The sequence below is a fragment of the Choloepus didactylus genome, chromosome 2 (genome assembly GCF_015220235.1).
Source record: "Choloepus didactylus isolate mChoDid1 chromosome 2, mChoDid1.pri, whole genome shotgun sequence".
Taxonomy (NCBI): domain Eukaryota; kingdom Metazoa; phylum Chordata; class Mammalia; order Pilosa; family Megalonychidae; genus Choloepus; species Choloepus didactylus.
This window is the reverse complement of record NC_051308.1, coordinates 195,975,331-195,999,122: the sequence shown is the minus strand read 5'-3', so window position 1 is coordinate 195,999,122 and position 23,792 is coordinate 195,975,331. Positions and strand designations below refer to the sequence as shown.

Genomic DNA, 23,792 nt, shown 5'->3' with positions numbered 1-23,792 from the left:
TCCCACCCCCTGGTCCTATGGGTGTGAATCCATTTGTAAATAGGACCTTTGAGGATGTCATTAGTTAAGGAGTGCCCAAACTGAATTAGGGTGGGCTTTAATCCAATATGGCTGATGTCCTCACAAACAAAGGAAATTGGACACAGATGGAGAAGCCAAGGAGAACAGCCAGAAACTGGAAGTCAAGGAACCCGTAAGAGAAAGGAGAAAACATCACCATGTGACAGAAGTTACTCACCTGGAGAAAGCAAGCCTTCTATAGCCTCTGAAACCATGAGCCAATAAATTCCTATTGTTAAGCCAACCCATTGTATGGTATTTGTTTTAGAAGCTAGGAAACGAGACAATATCCTACTACAAAAATACTGATGCAATCAATCCTTCACTACTTCTTCTCAAACCCCCAATTCTCACCAACACCCTTATGACTCAATTCTGAACCTATTTTTATCACCTTGCCTCCTGTCTGCTTTATATAATTGCCTTCACTGACAGATTTCTTGAAAAAATGCTATTTCAAGCTCTCCCCTTCTCTTCTCATTCACTTCACAAGCCTCTGTGCTATCTGACTTCAACTTCCACAAGAAATCTCTGCCTTGTCATAAATAACCTATCTACCAAATACAACAGCCTTAAAAAATTTTTTTAAAAGCCTCATCCTGCTTGTTCTCTTGGCAGCATGAAACACTATGATCATCCCTGAAGCTCTCCTCCACCAGTGTAGCTTCATAAAGCTCTCCTAGTTCTCCACTAACCTGTCCAGTCTCTTCTGTTGGATTCAATGCCTGCCCGCTCCAACTTTTAAATGTTGGTATCTTAAGTATTCCAATCTTGACCCTCTTTCTCTTCTCACTCTATATGAGATTCAATCACTCTTAGGTAATTAGATCCCCTTTGATATGGATGAGTTCTGAAGTGAAACAGTCCTACATTAAATTCTAGTTCTGCGTGAGGCCATGGGCTAATTATGTAAAACTTTTCCATAAAAGGGGAACTAATACCTACCTTGCAATGTATTGTGAACAACAAAATAAAAACTATACTGTAAGAAGAAAGCACCTAGTGCTGCTTTTGGCACATAGAAACTCAGTAAGAATTGGTTTCTTTTCTTTCTTTCCTGTTAATTCCCAAATCTATGCCTCCAGCCCAAACATCAAGGTTTAACTCCAGACTCATAAATCCAGCCATCTGAACTTAACAAAGACAACTCAAAGTCAACATCCAAGGCCCAGGAATATCAGGGAAAAATTTATTATACTGTAAGCTTATGAGGGTAGGGACCACATCTATCATGTTGACCCTCTGTATTCCCAAAATCTGGTTCATAACAGGTACTCAACAAATATTTACTGCTTGAGGGTATACTACCCTAGGTGCCCTTATGAATTTAGACTTCCTATGTCTCCAATGTAACCAACTGGCCCTTCTGCTCAAGAACTTTAATATGGACTACTATCTAGCCCTGAAATCTTAATTGAGAGAATGGGTAATCTGATCCTCTCATCTAACTTTTCCCATCCCTTTTCCAGGTTGGATCTTGCTTCAGCTATCCCCATTGGAGGGAATTAGTTTTGAGCAGTAGTGCTCAGCAAATGTATCAGCATATAGCAAGCTTTAAGCTCAACTCTGCAGAACTTTGAAATCCAACTCCGTCAAGCAGAATTTCAAAGTACACTGACAGTGCTCAACTCCCTGCCATAACCACTTTCATGTGTTTTTGGTCTAGGATTTATTTCTGGCCTGCAAACCATTTTGTGATTTATATATCAGAGATAAGGCTAAGGATAATATGCCAAAACACTTGGGTCTGATTAGCTAAGAACTTCCTTTCAAATTAACTGGGCAATATCATCTTAAAAGTTTAACACTTACCAACAAAATCCACTTTAACTTACAAACCTGAAGACCTAATAATTTTAATTAATAAGAAGATACAAAGAGCAAAGTTTCTCTGAAAAGTCAGACCGAAAAAAAAAATAGGAGAACAGTGTCATCAAATTAACACTAGTTGATGATTAACTAATGACTAGTTAGTCATCAAACTAACACTAACCTTTGGGAATTAGTTACTTTCTTATTCTTATCCAGTGGTTGGGAATATTTGCCCTTGAAAAATCCTAATGTTGGTAAAAACCAATTCTTAGCCTAAATATACCAAAAAAAAAAGGCTGGCTATTTTTGTATTTTTGCTTTTGAGAGCCACTCTCACTCAAAAAATGTTCACATGAATCTTTGAATCTTACTTGTTTGTTCAGGATACCTTTGCCATCTGTGTCGGCTAAATCCCAAACCTGTAATGTAAAAAATATACATATATAGCATCAATATATATTTTAAACAAAAATCACCTTAAAATAGATTAAATCCCTATAGTTTATCACTTCACACTATTTGGTTATCAGATCTGAAAACACAGAATTTCCATAGAGTGGAAAGAAATCTTAAAGATCGTTCAGCAAAATCCTTCAAGATATTAAGGACCAATGAGGTTAAGTTACTTGCTTAAGAATATTCAAGACATCAGGGAAAGAAACGAAACCCAGGTTCTAACTTTCCATCCAATGCCTTTTTCACTAATCTAATTCCAAGTCCAATGGTCTATCTACTGGAACATACAGCCTTGATTTTAGATTCTTATTAAGATGATATTCTTTCCTATAGGCAAACTGAGATGGTTAGTATTTATTTGTGAATAATTAAATTAAGCAGCTATAATTTTTTAGGATATTGAACATACACAAATATCATGTATAAGGATTCACCAGGAGATCAAGCCAAGGAAGGGGATTTCCACCTCTGTGTGCTCTTTTCAAAACCTCCATCACCCACTCTCCTCACCACATTGAACACAGTGAAGAGACAGTTGTAATAGAGGAAGTAGCCAACTCTTAAGTGGGTGGCAAGGTTCCAGTCAGCAATATTTCTCTCCAAAATACCCAAATGTACTATTACTTCCTCATGTCATCCTACTAAAAAGTAATTTGTTTCTAAAAATTTGAAAAACACCTTACTTTTCAAGAAAGTAAATCACTATACCCCCAAATTCCCTCCATCCCATTACTGTAACTGCATCTATGATGCAGTTCTAACATCTAAGTTTGTTGATGCTTATCTTTCTGAATTGCTATCCAGTTTTGTCTACAGTAGTAAATATTCATTATAATCTAGTTATAATAAACAGATACTACCTTTCCAAGTATCAAGTCTGGAAGCCCTGATTTTTTCAGGAAAGCAGCAGCATCAGAAGCCAACACCCTTCCAGTATTGCCTGTATCAACCTGAAAAGATATAAACAATAAGTTGACAACAAAGCACAAAGGCAAAATTATCACCATTTACCTGCCTTCCATCCCTATGATTTGGGAACTGGTTTTTCAAGGAAAGAAGGGGAATCCTTTGACTGGTAAGGGCCAAAGAATAAGTAAAGAGCCATATGAGTATAGTAACATCTAGACAGCACTGGCAATTTACACAGTGTTTTTTTTCCCTCATGCCCATTATTACAGATGAGAAAACTGAAGCTCAGACAAGTAAAGCAAGTTAATAAGAGTCATAACATTAACACGTATCTTCTGACTCCAGAATCTTCTCTGGTTGCCATTTAAATCCAATAAACTTAAATGGCAATAGGGGAAAAAACACAACATTTCCTTCAGAGGTCTTTTAACAAAAAGAAACAGATGCACATGTTATCTGCCTATTCCAACATCTTTAAAGCATTAACTTCTGTTTTATATTTACTTTAAGAAACTGCAACTCTTAAAAAAAATAAAAACAGTATCAGCTTTAAAATCAGCTGTGATTCCACAATAAACTTAAAGAAACATTTAAAACTGTTGAGTTCCTAAACCATACTAAGGGAAACACATCACTTTAACTAATGGGGACTTTTCCTTAAGACAGAATGAGGTCATCAAGAACAGAAAAGCATTGAAAATTTACATACACCAGAAATAAATATAACTAAAACAAAAATAACTTAAGTTTTTTAAATGGGATTAGTAAGACAAGACAAAATCAGTACTAGCAAAAAAAGATTTCCTAAAGAAAAACTCCAGTTGTAAGTGAAAAGTAATTTTTTTTTTAATCATGGAAAAGGTAAAATGATACTAGGATATTTCTGAGGTAGCTGTTGAAAGATTAAGTTTACTGTAAACATATATTTCAAAGCCTTCCAGACAGAACAATCCCAGCAAAGCAAAAAAGGAAACCCTTTCTTTGAAGTGCTAGAACAGTGGATAAATCAGGCATTCAGCAAAAAAGAATTACCCAATTCTTCAAATTGGGGGAAGTACAGAAAGGGTTGGGAAACCTGCCTCTAGAATTCTCCAGAACTCCTTTCATTTGCCCACTCCCTGACCAGGGTGGAAAAGGAATCCCCACCTTTAGCATAGCCAAACTACAGAAGTACTCAGGGGAAGTATCAATCACATTCCTAAGAAGTATTTATGTACTGTATCTCAATAAAGAATTTTATTCTCCTTCATTCTTTTGGTTACTGTAATAAATTAAACACAGCCATTTAGTCTTTATCATCTACAAATAGTTTCTGTTGTCCTGTTAACCTAAAAGCTCTGCCCTAAAGCTACAGGCTACAATCTGTATCTTCAACAAAGAAAGACAGTCTCAGAGCCTCATGGAAAGGAATATACCACATACTCTGAATTAACATTTCAAAAAATAATTTTTGAGTTAAGGCTTCTGAGCAACATCATTCGTGGTACATTGGTACACTCTATCAGGATTTCCGGGACTCTCTGCAGTCCAGAAACAGATGTACTTCATAAAAACAAACTGCTGACCAGTAAAACATGAATTAATTACATAGGACTGAAAGAACTGTTAAGGAAGATTTAATTATGGTTATTTAGTTGGAATATTGTTGGTATTATTTTTTAATGTTGTATTTTTAATGGATATATGTGGAAGCCCTTTGTTTTTCTTTTTTGATTATTTCTAACCCTCAATTTAGTAGACTTTATTTTGTAAACTAAAATGAACTAGTTTTAATTGATATCCGATTACCACTGACCCTGCAGAATTCAAAAACAAATATTTCTCCTGAATACCCTTATATTTCAAGGCAATATAGTTACTTCATGGGTATAATTATATATAACAACAATTTGTTCTCCTTTCTTTCAGGATATAATTGGGTAAATTGATCTGCAAAACAAGGCCATATTTGAAAATGATTCCCTTTTATTCAAATAGAACAAGCTACTATTAAGGAACAGATTGACTTTATGTAGGGCTAATGCCTACAAAGCCGTCCCAGGAAAACTGGCATGGTACCTGGTTTATAAAGTCCCAGCACCACAGGTAGTAAAGGAAGGTCACTTACTAGCAGGCTAGGAACTTCAGCGAATTCGGGAAACCTTAAGATGAGAGAAATTCATTCAAATTTATATGTACTTGCAGGTGAAATATGGTGGGGAGAATTTCTAAGGTTTGGATTCTAGCCTCAAGATAGAGGAACAAATAACAGAAGTTTTAAAATGTACAATCTGAGATTTCTTATTAAAAATTTCAAGCAGAAATTAATTCTCTGGTCTTAGAAGTTGCTCAACAGCAGCTTCTCAAGTTGCTCAAACCCAAGGAGGCCTATAATGGTTAATTAACACTATGTAGGGAGCCAAGTCAATCATAACAAGACTATCCTTTTCTGTAAACATGATCACAAGGTAAAAAGACCATAAGAAAAACATGGTCCAATACTTAGAAATGGACAAATTAGACTGTCTAGACCTCAGGGGATTACGTGATCTATGGTATATATCTTAGAATAACTTTCTACTAACTAGACTATTTCATACTCTGTAGGGGTAGAAGTTAAATTACAAAAGAAAAAAACAAAAAACCTAATACTAACATGAATGATTCCTATATACAGCAATGAAAATATATTTTGCCTGGTGGAGAACATAAATCTCTACAACTCATTTTCTCATTTAACTTAATATCTATTTTATCTGATATTGTATCGCCACCCCAGCTCTCTTTTGTTTACTATTTGCATGGAGTATTTTTATCCATCCTTTCACTTTCAACCTACTTGTGGCTTTGAGTTTAAGGTGGATCGCTTGTAAACTATATAAATACAGGTAAACCTCAGAGATATTGCAGGTTTGGTTCCAGACCACCGCAATAAAACAAGTATCTTGATAAAGTGAGTTACACAAATATTTTGGTTCCCCAGTGCATATAAAAATTATGTTTACACTATATTGTAGTCTATCAAGGGTGCAAAAGCATTATGTCTAAAAAAACTATCTATCTACCTTAACCTAAATGTAACACAGAGACACAAAGTGAGCACATGCTATTCCCAAAATGGCACTAACAAAATTGGTCAAAGCAGGATTGCCACAAATTTTCAATCTGTAAAAAGTGCAATATCTGTGAAGCACAATAAAGTGAAGTGCAACAAATCAAGGTATGCCTGTAGCTGGGTCATGCTTTTTTATGCATTCTGCCAATCTCTGCCTTTTGCCTGGAGAATTTAATCGATTTACATTTACTGGAGCACTTTCCTCTGTCATTTTGCTTTGTTTGTTTTTTGTCCCTCAATTATCCTATTACCGCCTACTTTAGAATTTATTTGATCTTCTGTTGAAACCATTTTGAGTCCCTTCTCATTTCCTTCTGTGTATGCTTTTTAGTTATTTTCTTTGTGGTTACCAAGGGTCATATTCTCATTCGAATTAGTTTATACATCTTACTTGCTCCCTCAGTAATTAGTGAGTTGAATGAAATCTTTGACACCTGTTCATTTTATATTTGCTATGAGTCATGGTTTTACTTTGTGAAAATTATACTTTAACAAGTCTTAAAAACATCATAAAAATAATTATATTTGGTTTATAAATTAATTTGGACATTTATATCTGGATGAATATATCTATTGTTACATCAATTTTAACACAGATATTTAAGATAACTGCTTGGGCTTAATTATCTCTCCTTTATTTTTATGAGAGCTTATTAAGAGCATTAAGTACTCTAAGTTAAAAATAAGACTTGTCAAATTTGTCCAGGTGGCTGTCAATCTCCATACATACAATCAAGAGTTGTCAGTACATTTTATGTCATAGAGAAAAACAAAGAAAAAAAATCTTACCTGCCTATAGTATTTTTCATATACAGGATTCCCACTTGATAACTAAAATAAATAAACAGAAATTACATGCTATTCAAATAACTTTTAATAACATATTCAGGTTCATTTCAGCAGATATTTGAGAATCAAAAATGATTAAGATAAAATACCTGGGGGAAAACTAAGACGGCGGCTAGGTGAGACAGGGCAAAAAAAACACCTCTGTGAAAAACACTAGATAAAAACCAGAAAGTGACCCAGAATACCAGTTACAGCAAAGCGCCAGCTGGACAAGGTCTGCTAGTTCCACGGAGGCCGTATACTTGGTGAAACCGGGAATCTGCATTCTGAAACGAGTGAGTAAGCTGGCTGGAAGACCCGCAGCTGCACAGCGGTCTGGGGAAGCCAGGGTTTGGCGTTTAGAGACCGATGGGCTCTTTTAAAAAAAAAAAAAAGGGAAAAACCCAGGAGCGGCTGCAGCTGCGATAATGGGAACCACGCAGTAAAACACAGCAAGAGGGGGCTGGGCCAGCCTCTCGGTGTCTGGCCTGGAAGATAGCCCGCTGCAGATACCCTTGGGGCTGGGGGAAAGGAGGGGAGAGCCGGAAGCAGAAAGAAACCCCGCGGCCAGCAGCTGGCTTCCCGGAGGGCTAGATAAACTCCTGCCCAGGGCCAGGCCCACAGCCCAGAGCCCCACCAGTTGTCCCGGAGCTGGGAAGGAGGAACTGTGCGAGGAGGGGGGTGTTGAGACGCCCCGTTCAGCCATCTTTGCATCAAGCTGAAAGCGCCCCAGCACGGGCCGGCGGCCCAGGGCTTCCCTTGAGAGACGGCGCGCACTGGTGACATAACACGGCATTCCCTCGGCAGAGGTCCTGGAGGATCGCGGCTGGGCAGGGAGACCCACTCAGAGAACCAAGGAACACTACGCCAAGTCCGGTGGTTTGTGGGACAGCGAGAGAGAGGGTCTGGGGCTGAAATGAAATGAAGGCTTAGACTCTTGCGGCGGCCTTGAATCTCCAGGAACCTGGGGGATTTCAGTATTAAAAATGTTCTTCCTCCCTGGCCACCAGTACACACGCCCCACATTCAGGGCGGATGGCTCCAGCAACACACCCAAACTGAGTTCTCCAACTGAACCCCACAAGAATCATTTCCCCACACACTGCAGGGACAAGGTGGAGAACTGACTTGAGGGGTATAGGTGACTCACAGACGCCATCTGCTGGTTAGTTAGAGAAAGTGTACGCCACCAAACTGTGTTTCTGAAAAATTAGATAGGTATTTTTTTTTACAACTTGAAAGAATGCTATCAAGCAAAGCAAATGCCAAGAGGCCAAAAACAACAGAAAATCTCAATGCATATGATAAAGCCAGAAGATATGGAAAATCCAACTCCAAATACACAAATCAAGATATCAGAAGAGACACAGTACCTCGCAAAATTACTCAAAGAACTACAATCGAGGAATGAAAACATGGCAAAGGATTTAAAGGACATCAAGAAGACCATGGCCCAGGATATAAGCGACATAAAGAAGACCCTAGAAGAGCATAAAGAAGACATTGCAAGAGTAAATGAAAAAATAGAAGATCTTATGGAAAGAAAAGAAACTGTTGGCCAAATTTAAAAGACTCTGGATATTCACAATACAAGACTAGAGGAAGCTGAACAACCTCTCAGTGTCCTAGAAGTCCACAGAACAGAAAATGAAAGAACAAAAGAAAGAATGGAGAAAAAAATTGAAAAAATCACAATGGATCTCAGGGATACGATAGATGAAACAAAACATCCAAACTTAAGACTCATTGGTGTCCCAGAAGGGGAAGAGAAGGGTAAAGGTCTAGAAAGAGTATTCAAAGAAATTGTTGGGGAAAACTTCCCAAACCTTCTACACAATATAAATACACAAAGCATAAATGCCCAGCGAACTCCAAATAGAATAAATCCAAATAAACCCACCCCAAGACATATTCTGATCAGAATGTCACATACCATACTGAAGAGAAGGAGCAAGTTCTGAAAGCAGCAAGAGAAAAGCAATTCACCACATACAAAGGAAACAACATAAGACTAAGTTGTGACTACTCAGCGGCCACCATGGAGGTGAGAAGGCAGTGGCATGACATATTTAAAATTCTGAGAGAGAAAAATTTCCAACCAAGAATATTTTATCCAGCAAAACTCTCCTTCAAATTTGAGGGAGAGCTTAAATTTTTCACAAACAAATGCTGAGAGACTTTGCCAATAAAATACCGGCCCTACTTCAGATACTAGAGAGAGCCCTACCAACAGAGAAACAAAGAAAGGAGAAAGAAATATAGAGAATTTTAACAGACATATATAGTATCTTACATCCCAAATCACCAGGACACTCATTTTTCTCTAGTGATCACGGATCTTTCTCCAGAGGGGACCATAAGCTGGGAAATAAAACAAACCTTAAGAAATTAAAAAAAAAAACAAAAAAAAAAACAATATAGTCAAAGCACATTCTCTAACCACAATGGAATACAAATAGAAGTCAATAATTTTTGAACTGTAACTCCACTATTTACTTCCTACATGATATAAAATACACAAACTCTAATGACAAATGAGTGGTTTTGAACTCAATGTAAAATATGTAATTTTAGACAACTATATAAAGGTGGGGGAATGGAGGAGTATAGGAACATAGTTTATGTGTCCTATTGAAGTGAAGGTGGTATCAAAGAAAAACAAGATTGATATGGATTTAAGAGGTTAATTTTAAGCCCCGCAGTAAACACAAAGAAATTATCAGAGAATATAACCATAGAGATGAAAAGTAGAGTTTGGGGTAAGAGAAATGGGGGAAGGGGCAACAGGGAGTTAAGAAATGAGTGTAGGGTTGCTGTTTGAGGTGAAGGGAAATTTCTAGTAATGGATGGTGGGAAAGAGCATTACAACATTCTAAATGTGATTAATCCCACTAATGGAATGCTAGGGAGGGGGCAGAATGGGAAGATTTAGGCTGTATATGTTTCCACAGTTGAAAAAAAAAAAAAAAAAGATAAAATACCTTTGATTTAAAGAAATTTGGTTTTGTTTCTTTTTTGGGGGGTGGTGAGGAATAAAGGTAGCTACATGTGTAACTATGAATCAGGCAGACAAGAAATAAAACAAGAATATTTTTAAATTATTTTTTACCTTGGAAGTCTTTTCCTTGAGCACAAATTTACCCAGAAACCCAAAATAAAACAAATTAAAGATGTAATGCTTTGGTTAAAGCCAGTTGAGCTGCTTACAGCCCCAAGCACTCATCCTCTACTCAAGGATCCAAGGCGCCTATGAACACAGCTTAAAAACCACTTCAATAAAACAAATGAATTGACAAACTACTGAGAAAAAAAGAGAATATATTGATGCCATCAGATTTGAACTGTTTGCAAGCAGGCGTACTGCTTTTTATTTTTTTCTTTCAATCTTATTTTCCATTGTGGAATACAATACACACACATAGAAGTGATAACTTTACAAGTGCAATTCAACAAATAGAGAGAAAACCCCAAAGAATGCCACAGGCCACAGTTCCACAGTCCCGGCCACCTCCCCACTGTGAAATATAATCTACACACAAAAAGGCAATAACCTTCAAAGCACAACCCAACAAACAGCCATTTAGGAAACCTCCCAAAATGCCACTGTGATGTAAATTAAATGCACCACCATTTAATTCCCATCACAGTTCAAAGAGTTCCTTTCACCGGCTAATGAACAGGCTTAAAACCTCATTTGAAAGTCAGCTAGGAGTATCAATGCTTGAAGAGTCAGGTTCATCTGTACATAAATGGATAAGAGTGTTCCAGAACAGGAAAGAAGGACAGGAAGGCTTCATGATGGTTACATTAGAGAAGGAATCTGAAATATGGGAGATGGGAGGGTTGGGGGGAAGGGCGGGGTGATTCCATACAGAGACACAAAGGTATGCAATCAACAGAAAATTCAGCTGCATTTGAAAAGAAAAACAAGTAGTTCTGGGAATGGCAAGAGAGTAGGGTAGGTAAGAGTGCTAAATTTTGTAGGAGACAACTTATGAAGGACCTCCTCTGTCATGGTAAAGTAAAAGAAAATGCAGATGGAAAAAGGGAGAGATTCAAGAGCTACCTACTCATTTATATGTGAAGAAGGAAAGTAGAGGTTGAATGTAGGGGGCCATATAGGAAATAACTTTAATGGCCCCAGATGAGGAGCTGAACATTGGCAATGGCAGAAAAGAGGGGTATGGTTTGAAGAAAAGTTTATAAAATAGCTTTGACAAGATTCGTTAAATGTATGTGTGTGTTTGTGTACGTGTGGTGGTGGGAGTATGGAGTAGTTCAAAATACAAAGATAAACAGAAAAAATCTTTAAGCATCAAATTTGGGTCTACAGTCTCAATGGGTTCAGTACAGGATTAAAAAAAACATTCATTGAGAAAACATTATTCCAAGTGCCTTTTAAATACTACCACACTTAATCCTTGTGAACTATATATTATCATCCGAGTTTGCAAATGAGGAAACCTAGACTGAGAGAATTTATTTGTCCAAGCTTTTCAATGGCAGAGTCAGGTCTGCCCCACTCCAGGCTCTTTCACAATACCACACCGCTTCCCATATGCCCTGGTTGTCTTGGTTTACAACCTGTTGTCCCAGCATCCCATCCAGTTTATCATTTATCCTGGATTTTTCATTTTTAAAAATGAACTATTTTAATGAACTATTACATTAAAATAAACCAAGGTGGGTATAATACAGCTCTACTATGTACATCCGGTTTCCAGCCAAAGTATTAGCAGGTTGTGTAAGATGCAAGGGTAATGCTTTAACACTATAACAAGAGATCAAATCCAAAAGTGGACTGACAATAATTCCACCTTTCTTTTCCTGACTCTTTAAAGATGCAACATAACTAACACCTTCCTTTCAAGGATAGTGCAGAAGACTCACTGAAAAGTATCCTCAGCCACAATCAACTACGGACAGCTAATTCCTTATGGTCTTAGGAGATGAAGAGAGAAGTATTCGACACTGCTGCCCCTGATGGCTATTTGGTATACCAGCCAATACAGTGGCATGTGCAATGAATGGCCTGCAAGATGTACCAGGCCACTATAAAGCTAGATAGTAGGAAATTGCATTACAGTTTAGCTGCAAATGACATACATGTGAATCAAGAGTCTGAAAACTATTTGTGTGGTTTTTGCGGTTCTGTTATTTTTTGTATGGTATACAATCTATAACTACGTATTTTATTGTTTGGCAATAATTTTGTATTATTCAATAAGCTCTTTCAGCAGCAATGAGCTAAAAAGAAGAAATTGCAAATTTAATAAAAATTAAGTACTGAATTTCCATTTCTCCAGAAAACTGATGAGGAGACAATTGGCGTAAACCTTTGAGGCTATTCCCATTTACCATGGGAGCTCTAGTGGCTTCACTGCTAATGAAATTAACTGCAGTTGTCAAAATTTACAAGTGTTTTTTTTTTTATACACACAATTAAAATTCTGAGAATGAAGCTGGAATTGAATTTTAAAAAAAGCTTCCACATGTAATATGTGAGCTCTCCTTGCAACCTGTCATCAGATTTTAGAAGTCGTAACCTTTAAAAAACCATTTGTAAATCCAACCTAAGTGCTTCAGTACTGAATCTTTTTTAAAATAAAAAAGTCCTCTAAAATTTGGCTGCATTATATTCAAAATCAGGTGGAAATTTTATCAAAGTTTAAAGGTCAATGAGGTCTCGGGCAAGATGGCGGCATAGAGAGGAGTGGAAGCTAAGCAGTCCCCCTGGAACAACTACAGAAAACCAGAAACAACTAGTAAATAATCCAGAATAACTGCGGGGGGACAAACGAGACCATCCATTCATCATACACCAACCTGAATTGGGAGGAATGTCCGAGAACACAGCATAAAATCTGTAAGTAAAACCTGCGGAACCAGGTCGGGAGACCCCCTCCCCCATAGCCTGAGCTGCAGAGCCCTGTGGTGCCAGAGAGAAGCTCTCTCCCAGCAAGCGAATACAGCTCAGCTGAGCTCCAACTGGGGTTTTAAGTAGCGAGTGTGAACTGCTCACTACAGGTACGCAGCCCCAAAAAACAGACAGAGGCTTTGGGTGACGACTGACCTGGGAGAGCCGGAGGGTCGCCTTGGACTGGGTCTGAAGGGGACTATCTGTTTCTTTTTTTGGCTCAGTGGAGAAAGCCCCAGTCATTTTCAGTTTCCAGGGCTGTGACTCCGGGAAGGGTGGAGACAGCACAAGCAGAGAGTGAGACCATTGAAATGCTAATGACCTCCACCTGAGGGGTCTGTCTTCTCTAGGAGGAAAGGGGTGGGGCCCTTTCCATTCAGAACCAGACCCCAGAGCCTGGGGGAACACGGCCATACCTCCTCACACCAGTCAAGAATTATAGGCTAACAGGCGTCACCTGCTGGGCACAAAAGCACAGTGACCTGAGGCATCAAAGGGTGGAGCAATTTTCTAAGACACACCCATAGGGAAACCAGATACTGAATATTTCTTCCCTCTGGGACCTGAGCCTGTTCTGGTCTGGGAAAACCTGATTTGGATAACCAAGGAAACCATGCCTAGACAACAGAAAATTACAACCTACACTAAGAAAAACAAAGTTATGGCCCAGTCAAAGGAACAAACGTACACTTCAACTGAGATACAGGAATTTAAACAACTAATGCTAAATCAATTCAAAAAGTTCAGAGAAGATATTGCAAAAGAGATAGAGGCTGTAAAGGAAGCACTGGACATGTATACGGCAGAAATCAAAAGTTCAAAAAACCTACTAGCAGAATCTATGGAAATGAAAGGCACAACACAAGAGATGAAAGACACAATGGAAACATACAACAGCAGATCTCAAGAGGCAGAAGAAAACACTCAGAAACTGGAGAACAAAACACCTGAAAGCCTACACGCAAAGGAGCAGATGGAGAAAAGAATGAAAAAATATGAGCAACGTCTCCGGGAACTCAAGGATGAAACAAAGTACAATAATGTACGTATCATTGGTGTCCCAGAAGGAGAAGAGAAGGGAAAGGGGGCAGAAGAAATAAAAGAGGAAATAATTAATGAAAATTTCCCATCTCTTATGAAAGACATAAAATTACAGATCCAAGAAGCGCAGCGTACTCCAAACAGAAGAGATATGAAGAGGCCTACGCCAAGACACTTAATAATCAGATTATCAAATGTCAAAGACAAAGAGAGAATCCTGAAAGCAGCGAGAGAAAAGCAATCCATTACATACAAAGGAAGCTTAACAAGACTATGTGCGGATCTCTCAGCAGAAACCATGGAGGCAAGAAGGAAATGGTGTGATATATTTAAGATACTGAAAGAGAAAAACCACCAACCAAGAATCCTGTATCCAGCAAAGCTGTCCTTCAAATATGAGGGAGAGCTCAAAATATTTTCTGACAAACAGACAATGAGAGACTTTGTGAACAAGACACCTGCCCTACAGGAAATACTAAAGGGAGCACTACAGGGTGATAGAAGACAGGAGTGTGTGGTTTGGAACACAATTTTGGGAGATGGTAGCACAACAATGTAAGTACACTGAACAAAGGTAACTATGAATATGGTTGAGAGAGAAAGATGGGGAGCATGTGAGACACCACAAGAAAGGAGGAAAGATAACGACTGGGACTGTGTAACTTGGTGAAATCTAGAGTATTCAACAATTGTGATAAAATGTACAAATATGTTCTTTTACGAGGGAGAGCAAGGAAATGTCAACCTTGCAAGGTGTTAAAAATGGGGAGGCATTGGGGGAGGGATGCAATCAGCATAAACTAGAGACTGTAACTAATAGAATCATTGTATTATGCTTCCTTTAATGTAACAAAGGTGATATACCAAGGTGAATGCAGATAAGAGGGGGGGATAGGGGAGGCATGTTAGACACTTGACATTGGTGGTATTGTCTGATTCTTTATTCTACTTTGATTTAAGGTTATTTTTCCTTTTGCTGCTTCCTAGCTGTCATTTTTTTGTTTCCTCTTTCTTTTGCCTCTCTACCTTCTTTGACTCTCCCTCCTGCCTTGTGGAAGAAATGTAGATGCTCTTGCTTAGTATGAGCAGAATGTTCAATTAGGATGAACTTAAATGTTTGGAAATGAACAGGTGTGTTGGTAGCAAGATGTGAGAATAACTAACAGCGCCGAATGGTGTGTGAATGAGGTGGAAAGGGGAAGCTCAGAGTCATATATGTCACCAGAAGGAAAGTTGGAGGTCAAAAGACGGAAATATATAAAACTGAATCCTATGGTGGGCGACGTCCATGATCAACTGTACAAATACTAGAAATCACTTCATGAACCAGAACAAATGTATGACAATACAATTAGAAGTTAATAATAGAGGGGCATATAGGGAAGAACTATATACCTATTACAAACTATATACTACAGTTAGTAGTATTTCAACATTTTTTCATAAACAGTAACAAACATACTATATCAATACTAGGAGTCAACAATTGAGGGGGGTTGGTAAGGGATAGGGGAGGTTTAGAGTTTCCTTTTCTTTTTTTCTTTTTTCATCTTTCACTTTATTTCTTGTCTGGAGTAATGAAAAGTTTCTAAAAATTGAACAAAAATTAAGTGTGATGGATGCACAGCTGTATGAGGGTACCCAGGGGCAAGTGATTATACACTTTGGAACTTTGGATAATTGTATGGTATCTGAACAATCTCAATAAAAATGAAAAAACAAAAAAAACAAAACAAACAAACAACAAAAAAAAAAACAGGTTGATGAAGAAACCTTGAGGGCATTATATTGAGTGAAAGAAGTGAAATGTCAGACACAAAAGGGCAAATATTGTATAAAATATAAGTTCCCAGTATATGAAGGAGGCTAAAGAATGGGGAGTGGTTGCTTATTATGAGCAGAATGTTTGACTAGGTTGAACTTCAGTGTTTGGAGATGGAAAGAGGTGACAGTAGCATGTTATTGTAAGAATAACTAACAGTGCTGAATGGTGTGTGAATGTGGTGGAATGGGGAAGCTTACAGTCACATATATCACCAGAAGGGAAGTTGGAGGTTAAAATATGGAAATGTATAAAACAGTGAATCTTGTAGTGGGCAATTTCCATGATTAACTGTACAAATATTAGAAATCTCTTTCATGAACTAGAACAAATGTATGAAACTATAAAATTAATAATAGAGGGGTATATAGGGAAAAAATATACCTATTGCAAACTACATACTACAGTTAGTAGTATCTTAACATTCTTTCATCAAAAGTAACAAATGTACTTTACCAATATTACCAGTCAATAATGGTGGGGGGGGGTAGGGGTATGGGAAAATTTGAGTTTTCTTTTTTATTTTTATTTGTTTTCTAGAGTAATGAAAATGTTCTAAAAATTGAAAAAAATAATTGTGATGAATGCACAACTATGTAATGGTACCATGAACAACTGATTGTACACTTTGGATGATTGTATGGTATTTGAAAAATCTCAATAAAATTGAATTTAAAAAAAAAAAAAAAAGGTCAATGAATAAAACACCAAAAATACCTTCAGCATTTTTAGCTTTTAACAAGCACCAATTATCATTGACAAAGTTTGCCAGGCATTGAAATGTATCCCTCAAAAGCAAAGAAAGAGCTGAACAAACTAAATGGCTAAGAACTCAAATGATAAACATGATTTAGTTTTGAAATTCTGTAATTACATTTTGGAATGAATTATAGGAGGAGTTCCATCAAGAGTGTTCCTATTTTTAACTGGAAAATTTATAGTCTGTACTGGGTAAAATTAAATTTATATTCTGAAATTATAGAAAGTCTATAATTTTATAGCACCTAAATTTGGGAAAATGTAAAATTATCTATTTAGAAACAACTGTGACAAGGTTGCTCTTATAACAATATTTGTCATAATAAAACAATATTTGTCATAATAAAAGGCAAAGAGACAATGCCTGTGAAAATATTTGGGCTTAAATATTTATACTTTTCAATAAGAAACATATTAGAATTAAGAATATTCTCCATTTTGCAATATTTTTTGACCTAACAAGGTATACCTGCACATGTATAGAGAGTATATTAGCAATTAAAAATATTATTTTTACAAAGAAGAGTCAACTTAAGAGATTAACAACCACAAACCAGTAAATGCAACTCTGAAAAACACTGCAGAAATGTTATAAAAAATTAAAAATAATAAAACAATATTAGAAAAATTATATTGTTCAGAAAAGTATTAGTGATATATTAGAGGCAGATATGACTAAGAAACTGAATAAAACATATGATTATTACCAAGAATAATTACTCTGCTTGTGTTTTTTAATATTCATATAACCATTGTGAGAACTTTTTAATTTTGTTATAATATACAACAAAATGTTTTAGAAAATTTTTACTTTTGAAAAGATTTTGACTAGAACTATTTTTTGACTGACCAAAGTAATAAAACCAGGGACTGTCAAAAATAAATATTTCAACGAATTTATAGAATTTTAAATATTTCAGTGCCCCTTTTATTCTCAAAATTGTCCAAGTTTGAATGAAAAATTATATGGTCACCCTACTTACAGACAAGAGTATAAATACTTTGATAGAGAAAGCAAATAAGTTCCCTTAATAATGAAGAATTCATTTTTTAAGACAATTTAATTTTTAGTTCCCAGAAAAAGAATTCATACCACTCATACATTGTAAGATATCCTGAGCTCCAATCTCTACCTTACTAATCATCACATTATAGGCTCGTTTAGTTACTATATAAACACACAGAAGAAAACATTAGCTCACTAAAGTGTTCAAGCACACCCTGTGCTGATTACTAATGAAATACATTTAAAAGTGAGAACGGAAAAAGCCATTCAAACTGCCAATTCATTCATCAAGTAAGAGAATCAAAGAGTGTTACTGGTGTGTCTCAGGCGTGGGGGCAGGCTGTAGATTAGTTAAAAAAAAAAAACCCACTCATATATATAACACACATAGTAAATGCATTGAGAAAAAAACCGAAAGCCATAGCTAAAATGGTATCTGATTATCTCTGTATACTATGTATTCTCTGAAAATCTTTTTTATAACAAGCATGTCTTTTACAATTAGAATAAAACAATAAACCTATTTTCAATTTTGGGAAAAACATAAAAATGCAAACATTTTATGGGTATACAAAATTGCACATGAATTTTCCACAATTAAATTAATTTCTGAAGAAAATGTTTAAACAGTTGTCAGAATCAAAGTCTGAACTTTCAAATTTTGAATCTTAACATAATTTAAAAGCAATTATTTATTAGCTGTATCATATTCTTACCAGTTGCCACAGAGCTAAATATTCATAAATGTTAAAAATTCCTTCTGAAGACTCAATAGCTACTTATTACTGAAAAAATGTCAAGTCCTTGCAAATAAGAGATGTTAGAACGCCAATATTCTTTTGCAAAAAGCACTAAGGATTTGATGTCAAATAGGCCTAAATCCAAAGCTCATTCCACTACTCCTAGGTGTATGATCTTCAGCAATTTATTTCATTTCTTGGAAAGCCTGTCTCCTTATCTGGAAAGTGCTAATAATAACTATTTTTCATGGCTTTTATGAGGATCAAATTAATTAAAATTAAAGATGGGGCAAAGACTGCTAGTCGTCTCCTAATATCCTTTCTTCTTCTCTTTCTTTGGTAACAGTAATCCTAATCTTTACCTGGACATGTGGACAGCTAGCTAAAAAGCTACATTTCCCAATCTCCCCTGTAATCCCAGTTCTGATCTTCAGAATGTGAAAGGAAATAATGCGTTCAACTCCCAGGTTGTACACCTATAGAGAGCAGAACGCCTTCTACCTTCCAGCCTGTCTTCCAGCTGGCTAGAATGCAGATATGGTAGCAAACCCTGAAGGAGCTGTCTTAGACTGAGAGACTGGAAAGCATCGTCGAGAACAGAGCAACCAGATACAAAGGGCCAGGGACCCTGACACCATCGTGAAACTACCATATCAGCCCTGAACTACTTAGCCTGCCTGGACTGTTACTTGAGAGACATAAACTTCTCTCTCACAGTTTAAGCCACGGTGATTTTGTGTAATTCTGGCTTGTATCAACATCCTAACGCCACAAAGCAAAAAAAAAAAAAAAAAATCTGCTATTTTTATTTTTTTTAACCATGTAGTAAACTTAGTAACTAAAAAAAAAAAAAGTTATTATATAAACCATACTAAGGTGTAGAAGTTGTATTTAATTCTCAATCATTCACTACCCTCTCTATGAGAGTACTAGCATCCCTCCTGCTGCCATGTATCTTTTAGTGCCTCTCTGGGGGTGCCCTATTGGGGATTGGCCATGCAACTTATTTGGCCAGTGAAATGTGAGAAGTTCCAGTTCCAAGAAGAGGCTTTAAGAGCTCTAGCTCTTTTCTCTTTGTCCAGAGAACAGCATGTCACAAATAGGGACTGCTCCTTCAGCCTGAATCCTGTAATGAAAGACTTGCAGAGCAAAGCCATAGGATCCAGTTCCTAAGGAACCTATAATGTCAGCAATAAATAAATCTTTGTTATTGTAAACTACTGATATTTTGGGTTGTTTCTTACTATAGCTAGCAAAATATAATCTAGCAAAAGTTAAAGCATAAGGTAATTTAACATCAAAATATATCAGGTGGCAAAAAAATAATAATAAAAGTCCCAGTAATTGGGGAAATTTACAGGTTAACAAATTTACAAGCAAGAGTTGCTTCATATGGGATTTCTGGTTTCATTTTGGGGGGGGGGGGTATTAGGGGAAATGGTGGATTATAGAATTTTGAGATACTAAGATTGTATAGTACACAAAATGAACAGAAACTTTAAATGGTATTAGGCTTATTATAAATGCTTGTAGTACAATACGGAAACTGGTAAAAATAGAGACACAGTCCTAAGACATAATGCCAATCTTTTTTACTTGGTTAATCAAAAAGTCAAATGATATAAAAAGTAACCAGTGAATAAATTAATAAAATGATGGAGGGAATGAATATGATAGGAGTAGCATGAGGTATCTGTAGTGATGGAACAGTTCTTCATCTTGACTGTGGTTGTAGTTACATGAATCCATACATGTGATAAAACTGCATGGAAATACATATATGCACACACAAATGAGTATCTGTAAAACTGGTGAAATCTGAATAAGGTATGTGGCCAATTTCCTGGTTTTGATATTGTATTATAATTATAAAAGATGTTACCATTAGGGGAAACTGGATATTGAATACATGGGACCTCTCTATATTACTTTTTTGCGACTTCCTACAAAAAGGTTGTGTTGAAGAAGAGATGCTAACCACTCAAAATCTTTTTAAATTTGCTCTCTCTAAAAATTTAAGAAAATGAATAACAGTCCAGTATTACTGGACATAAACAATAAATGTTATTTGCACACAATTTTCTGGGTAATTTTTCCTATAACTATTTTTGACATATTAACATACAAAAATCCAACTATTTAGAATTCAGCATTCTAGAAGTCCAATTTGAAGAGAGCTCAGAAACCAGAAAGAGGACTAGTCTCTACATATTCTCAACTTCTTTCTCACAACCACCACCACTGCCAACCCTTTAATGGTGGAATAGCAACTCCTAAGGTCAAAGCACCACGGGAATAAAAGCCTAAGCTTTTATACACGTGCTTACACAATGTGAATAGTCTGCAGTGTAAGAAACTAAAACCTTTTGATAGGCTTATGATGTCTAAACTCTAAACAAGACTTGTGTATTTCACAATGCAAAGGAAAACTGAGTGAAAATTAATAGTAAACAGAAGATAAGAATGAAAAATAGAAAAGAGCAACAGTGATCAAGGCAATCCAAACTGACAATCAGACAGAAGCTATTTGAAGAGTCAAGAGAAAGTCAGTAATAAAGAAACTTTAGAAAGGAAAACAACTCTGAAGCTGGCGTGGAGGAGTAGGAGAGTGGAAAAAGGCCAGTCACTTGAGCAGTCCTCACTTTGGGGGTTAAGGGGAAGAGGGGCACAAGGAAACGCAAGTGCCATCTGAGCTGTTTCCTTACAGAATGCACAGTATTAACCCTCAGCTCTCCTGAAAACGCTGTTATTCACAACTCATTTAATAATTAAATAAGCATGTACTGGATGCCTTCTAGGTGCAGAAACTAGGTTTAGGTGTCTAAGGTTACAAAAATCAGATTGGACTCCTGCCCTCAAAAGAGTTTACATCCATTCTATTCTATTCTAGTAAGAGGTAAATAAGACAAGTAAAAAGCCTTATAGATATAACAAGTTGTAATGCTTCTTTCTGCCAACATGCTAAATCCATAACAAACCATTATAAATTGATAACATCATTAGTAGATCAAGATCTAAATATGCTATAAATACAGTCTTCCAAAGAAAGTTTTAAAAATCTGGATCTAAGAATACATTTGCTTTGGATACTAGCAGATATTAACGATCAAAGGAACTTTAAATAGAGTAAACAAAAGAATTTCAAAGATGGTACAAGCTAGATACTACGAAAAACAATGGGTATAAAAAAACTATACCAGCAACCAATGAAGGACTAGCCTTTGTTAAATCCAATTCAACCTGAACAAAAGTCTAGGTGACAAAGTGACAAAGAGTGAACGTGAAGAGTAGCTTTGGGCTATCATCAGAAGACTTAGTGAATCCTCATATGCCATTCTAGCCAGCCCAAAAGAAGCAGAGATCACTGGAAGAAGCATGATATTTAAGCAAGAATGACTAATATATGGATTTATAAGAATTCATGTAAGTAACAAATGAAACAAAATAACAGTCTCTTGCATTTGCACAGTGCTTTACTTTTTACACAGGATATTCATAACCTCATCTCTCATGTCTTGTTTCTGTACTCTAATCCAGACGATCACATCAATTCCTGTGGTTCAAATACTATACCATACTTATGCTGATGACAACCAAATTGATATCAGTTCAGACTTCATCTCTTAACTCCAAACTTTGGATTAACCACTTACTTTATATCTCTACTTTAATGAGTCCCAAACATCCAACAGAACTTGAACTTTTTCCTCCAAAAATCTGTTCCTCTCCTACCACCAACCACCTAGGTGTAAAAGCCAAATGCCTAAGAGTCAACCTTTCCCTCACTCCAGATTTTCAGTCCATCAGCAGGACCTATCAACTCTAATTCCAAAGCATATGTTGAACTCAGTCCTGGACTACTTGGCCTGAACTACTGCAACCATCTTTATCTATCCTCTCTAATTTTATCCTTACTGCTGTATTTTATAATCCATACAGATTACAAGGTTGTCATTTAAAAATATAAATCATGACATAGATTCCCCTGTTTAAAACTCCTCAATGGCGTATTTCACAAAAAAAAAATGAAATCCAAACTCCTTGCTATGGTCTCAAGTCCTTGCATGATCCGCCCTCTGGATCAAACTAACAGTTTTGATTAGTAAAAGGTGTCCCAGACTAGTTGAAGGTAAACAAGGATAATTAAATTTAATAGAGACAAATAAAGAGTAGCTAACTCAGGGAGAAAAACATAAGCTAAGCTTTGCACAAGACAGATACAAAATTTCTCAATTAATAAGATTCAAAAGACCAAAGACTCAGCAATGAAATGCTGCTTTTTAAAAAGGCAAGTTAAGCTGTAAGGTATGAATTTAAATAAACACCACATTTTCAAAATCATACACACACATATATATATATACTGCTCCGTAACTTCATAGTAAGTAATATATTGAACCCTGAAAATTGAAATTACTGCAGTTTTCCCTCGTATTTTCTTTTTCCTATCTGTTTGAACCCATAGTTTCATTTTTAAAATTAATTTTGTGCATTTCAGAACCTGACAGAACCTGAGCATATGCAAAAAAGTGACATTTCTTGTACACTAAGTATTAGTCTAAGCCCTTTATACATTAAAACACATTTAATCATCACAGCAATATGATGCACCATGTACTACTATTATTTATTATTTATTTTACAGATGAGGAAAATGAGACATTAATAAATTAAGTAACTGACATTAATAAATTAAGTAATTGACATCTAGTCAGTGTTGGCACTAGGATCAAATCCAAGACTGATACCAGGACTTTCACTCGAGTCTGCTGCCTCTATCAGCAGTTATTGTTATTTTCAATATATCTTACTAGGATCTTTCATATGCATTGTATTTTATTCAGGAGACGTATTACCATATTTCCTCAATTCTAAGACACCTTTAGTTGTAAGGGTCACCTTTTATTTAATACAACTTCTTACCAAAATAAAGAGTTATTATAAAGAAACACTTCTTTATTATTAAACCACTAGTACATACATTTATCCATCTTTTCCCTTCAGTACCACAATCAATCCTTAAGTCAAAGTTTTCTTCATATTCAAAATCTGAAGATTCTTCTCAATCACTTACAGCCATTAGCACAGAATCAAGAGAAATATGCTACTTCCTGTAATTTAGGCCTCACTTTTTATACTGATCTCTTCAGTAAAATTAAAGGAAAACTGTAATTACTGCAGTTTTCTCTTTTATTTCCTTTTTCCTATCTGTTTAAACCCAGTTTCATTTTTAAAAATGAAAATGTAAAAATGTAAAAAAAAATGTAAAATGTAAAAAAAAATGTAAAAAAAATTTTGTACATTTTAGAACCTGGCAGTTTTATGATAATTAAGTTATTTTAGCCAAG

General features: G+C 36.2%; 1 protein-coding gene across 3 annotated transcripts in view; it reads right to left on the bottom strand.

Annotated features, from left to right (window-relative positions):
• EPS15 (epidermal growth factor receptor pathway substrate 15) overlaps window positions 1-23,792 on the bottom strand; it is a 209,658-nt gene that overhangs the window by 167,311 nt on the left and 18,555 nt on the right. For all 3 annotated transcript variants that reach the window (XM_037827251.1, XM_037827249.1, XM_037827250.1), the window contains exons 2-4: window positions 7,121-7,162; window positions 3,189-3,278; window positions 2,244-2,291 (exon numbers count right to left, since the gene is read on the bottom strand). In XM_037827251.1, the coding sequence (XP_037683179.1) occupies window positions 2,244-2,291; window positions 3,189-3,278; window positions 7,121-7,162 (180 nt within the window). The remainder of the gene's footprint in view (window positions 1-2,243; window positions 2,292-3,188; window positions 3,279-7,120; window positions 7,163-23,792) is intronic.